General features: G+C 50.1%; 1 protein-coding gene across 1 annotated transcript in view; it reads left to right on the top strand.

The window, feature by feature from the left end:
- Positions 1-11,623, top strand: part of CRTAC1 (cartilage acidic protein 1) — a 144,419-nt gene that overhangs the window by 113,127 nt on the left and 19,669 nt on the right. Inside the window, exons 7-10 of the mRNA XM_023519843.1 lie at positions 2,088-2,224; positions 5,885-5,967; positions 6,800-6,900; positions 7,355-7,523. Coding sequence (XP_023375611.1) covers positions 2,088-2,224; positions 5,885-5,967; positions 6,800-6,900; positions 7,355-7,523 — 490 coding nt within the window. The remainder of the gene's footprint in view (positions 1-2,087; positions 2,225-5,884; positions 5,968-6,799; positions 6,901-7,354; positions 7,524-11,623) is intronic.

The raw sequence follows: 11,623 nt of genomic DNA, 5'->3' as shown, positions 1-11,623 counted from the left end.
TGATGCCAAGAATTCTTCAAAGGGGCTCTTTGGTGACAGTAATGGAGGTGCCACCAGTCTCATGAGCCTGAGTTTGGGGCTTTCTCAAGGAGGGCAATGGAGGGCAGTGGATGGTTGACACCGATCTCACGGAGTTGGGATTATTCTGAAGGTACCTGGGGGAGTGAGAAAGTCCCAGCATTTGCCTGAGCCTTGATGGTCCCAGGGAAGTCTCCAGGAACCTTATGTCTGGGTGACCGCCTGCCCCGTAGGCAGCCACACTGGGGTGCTCAGGCCCAGCCACTCGCTCCCCGCGGAGGCTTGTGAGCCAGGCTCTCTGGGTGGGGAGGAGGAATGCCCTGAACTCAGGGCCGTTGATCCTGGGAGCCTGATGATTTCCATTTTTATTCAGGTTTTTGTTCCAACCCAGGTTCTCAACAGCGGCAATTTTGCCCTCACCCCAAGACATTTATTGGATAATGTCTGGGGACATTTTTGGTTGTCACAAATGGGTTAGGAGGTATCACTGGCCTCTACTGTGCAGAGGCCAGGGGTGTTGCTGAGTGTCCTACAATGGACATGACGGCCCCACAGCAAAGAAGGATCAGCCTCAATGTCAATGTGCCAAGGCTGAGGAACCCTGCTAACCCTCCTGATGGCCCCTCCCCAGAGCTCACAGAAGCAGTAATAATAATAGACACCCCATTTATCAAATGCCTTCCATGTGCCAGGAACTGCGCTAAGCACTTTACATACATTATCTTGGAAGCCCAGGCGTCCAGTAGGGCAACCCCATGGGGGCTATGTAGGTTTCCATTTTTACAGGATCAATAGAATAATAACGAGTTAGAGATCCTGAGGTCTCTTTGTTCCCCAGCTCCCAAGGTCTTGCTCAGCCCTCTCTGGCCAGCTGGCCGGGCTCTTAATCAGCCTCATTACTGCGCTGACAGGGACAGCCTCCTTCCTTGGCCTCCCAGAACAGGCAGCTCGCCAGCTGTCCCAAACCAGCTCATTCCTGCAGCCAATGGACAGGGCCTGCAATACGAGGCCTGGGGCAGAGCAGTACTCCCAGAAACACCACTGTGTCCTTCCCAGGGCCCTCTCCATGTGGGCCCTGGGATTTATGCAGGCTTTCAAGTCTAAAGGTCACCCTACACATCTCTCCTACTTCAAAGGTTAAGTTCCACACCTAGGACCCTTTGCCAGGTCCACCAAGTACTTTGAGGTCCCATCTGAGCTATCCTGGCTCTGGGGTCTCCCCTGAGCCCTGAACAGGTATGTCTGATACTGCAAGCCCCACCCCCAAAAGCAAATGTCTCAAAAATAAAATCAAAAGACTCTCAAGAAACAACATCAGATAACAAAGGCAGCTTCTGCCACCTTCCATGAGGCTGAGAGCAAGTTCAAGGCCAGGACACATTGTCAGTGATCTATCTTGTGCCCACTCTGTGCCAAGCATTTTATATGCAGCCCTCAGAACCTGGACCACTAATGCTATCCCCATGTTACTGATGAGGAAAGTAAGATCCAAAAGGTTAAGTAAGTTGCTCAAGATCACACAACTAGTCAGTAGAGGAGCCCGGATTCAAATGTGCAGCCCTTTCCTGTGTCCACCCAGCTTACGACTCTTACTGGGGAGGAGGAAGGATACATACCATACATAGCATCTGGAGTCAGAAGCCCTGGCTATGGCCCTGCTCATTAGCTATGACTATGGGTGATTCCCCTCCCTCTCCAGGATTCGGTTACCTCACCTTTAAATGGGAATGCTGATGTCTGTGTTTCCTCAAGTGACGGATGGGAGAGCTACATGTGATCCCAACTACAGAACAGCCAAGTCTTCACTGGTGTGAATTAGGACTGCTCCTCTTGCCTCCTTTTTCTCCTACAAGCAACTTGAAGTTGGTGTTGTCCTAAACACACACACACACACGCGCACACACACACACACCCCTCCTTGCCAGGTCTGACGTGAGAGAGGTGTTAGGTCAGGCTATCTTTTATCTTTGTGCTCGCACACACACACCCACAGTGGAGGAGTCAGCCTCTTGCCCACTCACACTCTCCCACGTATCTGTCTGCTGACCTACAGCCTTCTCTCCTCCCAGGACATCGCCTCGCCCAAGTTCTCCATGCCCTCCCCTGTCCGCACAGTCATCACCGCCGACTTTGACAATGACCAGGAGCTAGAGATCTTCTTCAACAACTTTGCCCACCGAAGCTCCTCAGCCAACCGCCTCTTCCGGTAGACACTTCAGCCTGGCTCGTGGCCGGTTATAGCTGGGGTCAGAGAAGAAGGTGTAGGATTCAGAAGGAAAGTTCCCAGGGCTGAGGTGGAGGAAAGTTCCCTGATGAAGGAACAGAGAGGAGGGAAGGACAGAGATTGAGCGAGAGGCTACGGGGATGGAGGGCGAGTCCTGGGCCTCCTGGTGTTGGGTGAGATAATTAGCAGAGGGACGTGGCCCAAAGTATGCCCGGAAGTCAAGCTCCACAAGATAGAAACTCACATTACCACAAAAGAGGTCACAGAGGCAAATCTCCTTAGGTACACCGGGGCCAGGCAAACACAGGCAGGTTTATTGACTGCAGGACTTCTCAGAGTCTTTAACAAGTAGTTTTACTTTCCAAAAGTGGATGGACCCTGTGGATGGAGTGTTCCAAATAGATTTGACCATAGGACATTTTTTTCAAAGATTTTTCTCTGGGATGAATGCTCTGCAAGGCATCCTTTGGGAAATGCTGAATGAGACAATTAATGGTAGATAAAGTAAAGGGAATTACAGAATGGAAGGAATCTGCGCATTCTGAGCATTGTGTCTAGGAAGGAAAAGTTAGATTTTCGGAGGCAACACTTGCTGTCTAAGAGGACTCTAGAGGCCTTTGGCATCAGAATCACTGAGTGCTTATTAAAGTGGAATCCTAGGACCCACTCTGATCTCCTGAATCAGAATCTCAGGGAGTAAGGCCCACGAATCTCTATTTTTAATAAGAGTACAAGGCATTAGGCATAAAGTTTGAGAACCACTGTCATGGAATGAACTTCAGAAATCACATGGCTTGAGATGTCCCCATTCCTAGTCTAAAACATACTAATGGTGCTCAGGACCAGGTCAGGAGAGGAGAGTGAGCCAGGCCCTGGGATTCAGGAAATGGGCTGGATCACCTGCTGGGCTTCCCAAGGTCCCCATCCCCTCTCTCTTGGGGGGGCCCTACCTATTAATAAAAGGCGAGAGCTGTGACTAAGCACATTTTAAAATATAATTATGAACAAAGCATCAATCATGACTGGATGTAATCACCCCCTAAAGGCACCAGATTTACTAATTAGGTGCCTTGCAAAAAGCTTATTCACAACTTCCAGATTAATTGCGGAAGATCAATTGCTCGTTAACAGAGACACCGCTTTCCTTCTTTGGCTAAGACACCGCTTTCCTACTCAGGGTACTCAGAGACCCTGAGTACCAAGGAGTCTAGTGCTCTCTCATCTCTGTGGCCCAAGAACCCAGGCACCTCCCTGTCCACGTGCCTGCCCAGCCCCTGTCAAATCTCCCAGCTTCCCTCTGGGTCACCCCCAGCGTCACCATGTGGTTGCCCCATGAGTTAGTGTGTTTACATTTACACAGTGGCAATGGAAGCCACTTCCCAGGTCTATGTGGCCGAGGGCCCCACACAGCTGGAGACTCTGGAAGTTTAGTCCTCACCTGTCTCTGTCACTAAATGGAGCATGGTAGGCTCCTTGTGGGAGGCACTGGCGACTCAAAGCCTCAGTGTTCTTGAGTCTGCAAGTATTTCAGTGACATCTGGAGCAATCAAAGAACGCATCACCCAAACCAGTCGCTTAATGAGAGTGCAAGGGGACCCTATTAATAATGGCAAGACAACAGGCATCAATAGGGCTCTCCCAGACCAATCTGGATATGCATGATCCCATGACTTATCCATCTAAACACACCTCTGATCTGTTCTCATCTCTCCACCCTACACCACCCTGGCACTGTCTCTAGGGGATTCCTGCACCCACCTCCAGACAGTCTTCCTGTGTCTAGTCCAGCAGAACAAGCAGTTGAAATTGCAAATCTGGCCACACCTGTTCCACGTTTTAGAAGCCTTCTCTTTGACGCATGTCCCATGCCTCATTACTTTGTCCCCAGCCTCCTCACCCTCCACTTCCCCATTTACAACTAAGCACCAAACACTCCCAGCTTCTTTCAGTTTTATGCTGTGCCAGGCCTGGACCCTCATGCTGCCCACACCCTCTGCCTCTCTCTCCTCTCTCTTCGTCTGACTGACACATACTTATCACGCTGGTCTCACTTTAGCTGGCCTTCCTCCAGGAAGCCTGCCTTGGTTACCCAGATCTGGATGAGCTTGCCCAGCTCTGCACTCCCCTCGGCCCCACTCTCCTGTCAGCCTTCAGCACTCTGCATGAGACTCCCCGTCGTGTGGACCCTGGCTCCATCCTTCCTGACATGCACCACAGCCACAGGTGCCCACCCAGTACCCGGCACACACAGGTTGCTGCAGAAAAACTTGTTCAGCAAATACATAAACATAGTGGAACTGCTGAGCTGTATCCTTAGGGACCTAAACTGCATTGTCACCTGAACCAAAGGGGTGTCTCTGCTGTGGCAGAGTCTACAGGATGTGCGTGGTCAAAGGGACTGTGGGTGTTCGCAAGCTGAGGCATACACACCTCTAGCAGGTGTACACACAGCCAAATGCAGCCAGACACACTGCCCACTGCCCAGACTGCACACGTGGATGTGCTCAGCACAGATGCCCCACGTGGACAGAGGACATCTCTTAAGGCACCCGCTCAACCTTGCAGACACCCTGCAGTTCTGCCAACACTCTGCCATCTAGCCCCCATAGGCTCCAGCTTAGAGGACCTCGGTTCCCTCCTGAATGCACTGGCCACATCACAGCTCTCTGGGGACTCTCGTGATTTGGTCAGACAACAGTCACCTGCAGTGTGGTTAGGGAGAGTGATACAGATCTCTCCTGACCCTCTGTTTTCCCCCCGGACATTGCTCCACACGTCTAGGGCAGAGCACTGCGAGAGTCTGATGAGTGAGAAAAATTAGAGAAAAGTTTACTGCCATCCGCAGCAGTCAGCTTAGTGTGGAGAAAGAGCAGGACTTCCTCAGTGGACTTTTCTGAAGCAAAAATTACCGTGATTCAGAGTTCAAAAGAGACAGAACCCCAGCAACCCAAAGGGACCCCTTTCTTCCCTCCCGCCCCTGGAATTCATCCATGCATCCCACAGACATGTGCGTTCTGCTCTCTGAGAGCCAGGAACTATGTTAGATGCTGTGGGAGATGCAAAGATGAATAATACATGGTCCCAGCCTGTGAAGAGCTCGCAGTCTAACTGGGGAGATAAGATGCATTCATACAGAGCTTTAACACAAAGAAGAAAGTGATAAAGGCCAGAAACGTGATAAAGGCAGAGCAGGAAGGCGTTGCCTCTAGCAGGACGATGAGGGAAGGCTTGGAGGAGGTGGCATTTGAGTGGGGTTTAAACCCTGGGTACCATCCAGAACTTGGAAATTCAGGGCCACTTGAAAGAAAGTGAAGGTCAGTTGAAGGTAGCTGTGTCCCTGTCCCTTCTCCATCCATCAACTGCCCTTTCCCAGGCTGTCTATAATTCATCCATTAGAGAAGGAAAAATCAATATTTACCAACCTAAATTAAGACCCAAGAAGAGAACAGGCAGGGTGTAGACAGGGTCTGTGAGCACAGAGTGGCTCCGTAAGCATCCAGGCGTCAGCCCGTGCACAGTGGGACCTGGGGATGCTCAGGGGACAGAGAATGGAGGGAGCTAATAGGCCTCTAGCTTCAGGTGCCCATTGGGGGCCTCACGGGCACTTACTCATCCATGAACGGCCTGTCTCCTCTCCTGCAGCGTCATCCGCAGGGAACATGGTGACCCCCTCATCGAGGAGCTCAATCCTGGTGATGCCTTGGAACCTGAGGGCCGGGGCACAGGTAAAGGCACCTGAGGGCTCGGCCTGGACTCCCCTGTTTCAGCACGCTGCCCATACCCTGGGGTGAGGGCGGGAAGGATGGGGCAGCCAACCCCACCGAAGGTCTCCTCCTGTCTCTGCCACTCTGAAGGTTGAGACCCTAGGACAGGGGTGAGAGTTTAGAAGGAGGAGGCCCTGAGAATCCCAGGCAGGAAGCGGAGGAAGGGATGGTTCATCCTCCCAGTCCCAAGGAGGCCAGGGGTAGAGCCCAGGAATCCATGGGAAGTAACCTCTCTGGTGATGCCTTGCCCAGTGGGGATGGAAAAGAGAGGCTGGAGGTCCTGAAGTCTGACCCCTCCCCTCTTGGCACTCAGTCTGGTATCAAAGAAAGAGCACTGGCTTAGGAGTCCCAAGACCCAGTGCTGCCATGGCCTCGCTGGTGATCTTGGAAAAGTTACTTCATCTTCTGGGTCTCGTTTTCCACATCCATAAAATGAAGATAATTACATCTGTCTTCCTCATCTCTCTGAGATATAGTGAGGACCCAGAGAAGACCAAGTATATATAGATACCTCATAGATTGACCAAAAAAAAAGTATGTAAATATAAAAGGTGTGTATAATAGAAAGAAGGCCTTGTGGTCTGAGTAACGTAAAAGTCCAGGGGAAGGAACGAGAACCCCCTCCTCCGTGAATTCCTATCCTGAGCTGGCTAGGAGAGGAGGCAGGCTTCCAGCCCGTCTTCCTGCCCCAGCATCTCCCCCACTAAGGGCTGTGGACATGGTACTGGTCGGGGAGCCCTCTCCCCCGTGGGTCTCCTGGCCAATGGCCAGAGTGCAATCTGCATTGTTGCAGGGGGTGTGGTGACAGACTTCGATGGAGATGGGATGCTGGACCTCATCTTGTCCCACGGAGAGTCCATGGCTCAGCCGCTGTCCGTCTTCCGGGGAAATCAGGTGTGCACGGACCTCGGGACCCACAGAGCCAAGCCTGATGTCCTCCCCTGGACCTAGGGTGGATGAGGGAAGATGAGCCCGGGATACATGACAGGAAATGGATGTCCCGAGGCCTGGAAGAAGCAAATAAATTCCCAGAAGCACAGTAAACCTCCCAAAAGGTCCCCCTCTATAGAGAAGCCCTCTGCCCCTTTCTTCCACTGATACTTCTTCTCCAAAAACTATTTTTCCTGAGTCCCTTGGCTTTCCCTCCTGTTTTTCAGTAAGTCTCTTTCCAAACTTCAGCCACCCTGTCTGCATTGCTCACTTTCCCTGCCTGCTTCCTTCTCCTCTCTCTTTCCTCTGCCCCTTTTCTTCTCTTCCTCTTTCTCCCTCTCTCCCTCTCTTACCTTCCATCCTTGCTCCCCCTGCCCACTCCACTGATGCCCATCCTCTCTTCCTTCCCCACCTACAGGGCTTCAGCAATAACTGGCTGCGAGTGGTGCCTAGGACCCGGTTTGGGGCCTTCGCCAGGGGGGCGAAGGTCGTGCTCTACACCAAGAAGAGTGGGGCTCACCTGAGGATCATCGATGGAGGCTCAGGCTACCTGTGCGAGATGGAGCCTGTGGCACACTTTGGCTTGGGTGAGTCAGGGCCAGGGGAAGGGTTAGGCAATGAGCTGTCGATGGGACAGTGGGTCATGCTGAGCATCATGCTGAGTGATGCAGAACTGACAGCATGAGCATCTTCCAGGTACCACATTACTACAACAGCCGAGATGCACATCGGCTATTGAAGGCAGCCTTGCTGTGAGATAAACTTGAGCACCTGAGGGAAGTTTTCATGCCCTACCCCCTTGCAGGGGTCCCCACCCCGGTGCCTCTACCGAATTCCTCACTTTGGGATCAGAGTATTTAATCCTCCATTTGTCCAGGGTGTAGCCTTGTTCTTCAAATGCTGGCCTACACCAAAATCATCCAACCCAGCTGTTTCTCTGGCTTCTTGGGAGTTGGCTTAGTGATTAAATTGTCTCACTAAACCCCTGGTGACGATAGCGAATGCCGGCAAGGATGCAGAGAAACTGGATCTCTCATGCATCGCTGGTGGGAATGTAAAATAGTGCAGCTCCTCTGGAAAATAGTTTGGTAGTTTCTTTAATAAAAAAAAAAGAAAAAAACTAAACATACAACTACTGTCAGAACCAACAATTGCACTCCTGGGCATTTATCCCAGATGAATGAAAACTTATGTCCACATAAAAATCTATACGAGATTGTTCATAAGAACTTTATCTGTAATAGCCCAAACTGGAAACAACCTCGATGTCCTTCAATAGGTTAATGGTTCGACAAACTGTGGTCTTTCCACACCATGGACTATTACTCAGCAATAAGAAGGAATGAACTGTTGACACACACGACAACCTGGATAGCTCTCGAGGGCATTACGGTGAGCAGACAAAAAAAGGCCAATCTCAAAAAGTCACATACTGTTGATTCCATTTATATAGCATTCTTGAAATGACAAAATTGTAGAGATGGAACATAGATCAGTGGTTGCTGGGGGTTAGAAACGGTGAAAAGGAGGGGGGTGGGTGTGACTATAAAGGGATAGCCCGAGGGAGGTCTGGGTGGCATGGAGTCATTCTGTATCTTGATTATGGTGGTGGCTACACAAATCTGCATGTGATAAAATGACACAGATCTAGCCATACACTTTGTACCAATGTTCATTTCCATTTTGACACTGTGCTGTAGTTACAGAAGACGTAATCATTCGGGGAAACTGGGTAAAAGGTACACAGGGTCTCCCTGTACTGTCTTTGCAACTTTCTGTGAATCTATAATTATTTCAAAATAAAACATTTTTAAAGACATGCACTGGGAGAGGGAATTAGAAAAATAGAAGTCTAAAGAGCCTTCTTGAAGAGAGGGGCAATAATGGGAGGAAAATGTTGAGAAACGCTAGTGGGAGACATGAGTGTCTTTACTAAAACAATGGTTAAGGAAGCATTTGAGTCAAATGTAACTACGTTCAAAGTCAGTCATGCTCCTCCATATGTTAGCACCTCGTGAGGTGATATAATGTTAATATTAAAAGAATAGGCAATATGGCCTTGAATCAATAAATACGTATGTATAGGTTAATATTATACATACATCATAGGTGCATAGAAAAACAGGGAAAGAAAATGTAAAAAATGTGAACAGTGATTCTCTGAGTGACTGGACTAATACAGTAACTCTTACTCATTCCAGGCACAGTGGCACTTTACTCTTAATATTCATGTCACCCTCATAACTACTGTGTGAGATGGGCGTTATTCATCTCCATTTTACGAATGGGAAAACTGAGAATCGAACCATTAAGAAACCTGCCCAAGATACGTAATAGGTAAATGGCAGAGATGGGATTCAAATCCAGACCTGCCTGCGTATGTGATTTTTATTTTCTTCCATATTTTTTTATGTGTGTGTTTTCCAATTTTTATAGGAAACACATAATTTTTATGCAGTCTGAAAAAGGAACATAAGAATTTAGGGGACTCACATCTCAGTTATATGAGCATAGTCTTGGGCTCTTTTACCCTGAATGGGTCAGCCTGCAGTTGGAAAGTTTATCACTTTTAAGGTAGCCATTTGCTATGCTGGCCTTTAAAGTACAGGATGACTTTTAAATACATAGTCCTCTCTGGCAAAACGGCAGTAGCCAACATGAATCAAGCACTTAGCATGTGCCAAGCACTGGGCTAAAATACCTCATTTAGTTCTCATCACAACTTGATGAGTCATAAACCCAATTTCATAGGTCACGAAACTGAGGCTGAGGTTAAGCAACCTGCCCCAAATCGCACCTGCAGAAAGTAGGGAAGGCTGGATTTGGACTCGGACCTCTCGACCATTGTGACTTGACTGCTTGACCTCCCTTAGCTGCTCTGTGTGAAGCCAGCCAAGGTCCTCTTGCTCTACCTCTTTCTCCTTGGACATCCACGTCCCCTCCGTTAGCAGGTGACCCAAACGAGGCCGTTCAAGATTCAAGGCGACTGCCATGGTGTCATAGGTGGGATGTTCGTCCAGGTAGCCAGCTGGACATCAACCCTCACCCTATTACACAGATAAGGAAATTGAGACTCACATAGCAAATCAATGGCAAGGCCAGGACTGGGGCTGGTTCTCCTTCCCTACATCCCTTGGGCTGCCTCTGCTATTTTAAGATGTACATTATGGGCCTCACTGGGTCTCCTCTCTGGCCAGTGTCTGCCCCTGCCAAGAGAACAGACCTGCTCCTCAACTGGGCAGCCTCGGCCAGGTCATTTGGTGGAATCATGTGCCTTTTCATGACTGTCTGCCTCCCATGCTCAGGATTTTGGATGCTGCACTTAGCTGGAAGCCCGTCCTGACTGCCAACTTTTGCATTTTGCAAGGCCATGGGATTTGTTCTGGGTCTGAACTCTTGTTCAAATAGCTCCACAGGTCCCCTGCAGACTCCTCTCTGTTGCCAAGATTCACTCCCAGAGGCACTGAAGGAAGGCTGCTCTTGGGGACTGGCCCCGTGGGTCAGCCTTGGGCCTGGCAGTTCAGCAAGCAGCAGGACCAGCAGCCTGGGATGCAGCGAGAGGCAGGAGGACTCCATGCCTGCAGCTCCAAGGCCCCCACATCCAGAAGAATCTCCTTCATGGGTCGAACATAACACAGGCCTTCCTGATTGATGGAGGAGCCAGCAATGGGGCAGGAAGAGAGGGAGCCAGTGGAGAAGGCTAAATGGAATGAAGGATTGAGGAAAGAGAACAGGGTGGAGATAGACTGAGACGAGGCCTGGGGGAGACCAAGAGACACAGAGAGACATGGTACAGAGACAGATGGTACAGAGAAGAAATGCTCCCTGCCCTCCAGGCTCTCAATCAGTAAAAGGCAGATGGACACAGGAATTCTGGTGCAAGGCAGATTTGGATGTGCCATCATAGTGGCCCAGAGGCTGTGAGAGGACCGGAGCAGGAAAAATTAGTTCTGCTCTGGGCAGCTTTCCCAAGAAAATGAGCCTAGAACAGGGTCTGGAGTGTGGTAAGGACTTGGAAGGCGTGGTTGGGGCCTGAGGAGAGCGTTCCAGGGGCTGTGCTGGCTTGAACAAAGGCTGGAGGTGAGGGTGTTTAGCGTGTCCACAGAATGGGAATGGTGGGGGAGGCAGAGCCTGGAAAGGGAGGCCAGGGCCACACTGTCAGGGGCACCCAGAGCCAGGTGGAGAGGGCAGTGGAACAGAAGGGGTCTGCAGGGCCTGGAAGCCAAAGCCCTGTGCTGTACGAGGGCAGGGCTGCGAAGGAGCCAGGGGGCCTCTCCCGGGGGCCGCATCCTGGCACCCAGGCCCTGCAGGAGAAGCAGCACTAACAATTGCTCTGAGAAGTCTTTTTTTATTTTCCTGATTGTAAGAATAATGCATATGGATTACAGGCAAATCAGAAAATATAACACCCTACAAAGAAAGTAAAAATAACTCATAACCTCACCACTCTGTGTAGAATGTTAAGTAAAAAGTAAACATTTCTCCCTTCGCCCTCCTCGCCATGGGTGATCTTACATTCTAGTGGAAGGAGGGGAAACATACAATAGGTAAGAAACATAATATCAAATGTCAGAAGATGTTAAGTGCTGCGAAGAAAGACAATGGAGAACAGAGTAAGGGAATTAGGAATGTGGAGAGAAAGGGGCAGAGAGCAGTTTCAAATACAGGGGTCCTGGGTGACCCATTC

This window comes from Pteropus vampyrus, unplaced genomic scaffold, assembly GCF_000151845.1.
Source record: "Pteropus vampyrus isolate Shadow unplaced genomic scaffold, Pvam_2.0 Scaffold238, whole genome shotgun sequence".
In the NCBI taxonomy this organism is placed as follows: domain Eukaryota; kingdom Metazoa; phylum Chordata; class Mammalia; order Chiroptera; family Pteropodidae; genus Pteropus; species Pteropus vampyrus.
This window is presented reverse-complemented; position numbering and strand designations above follow the sequence as displayed.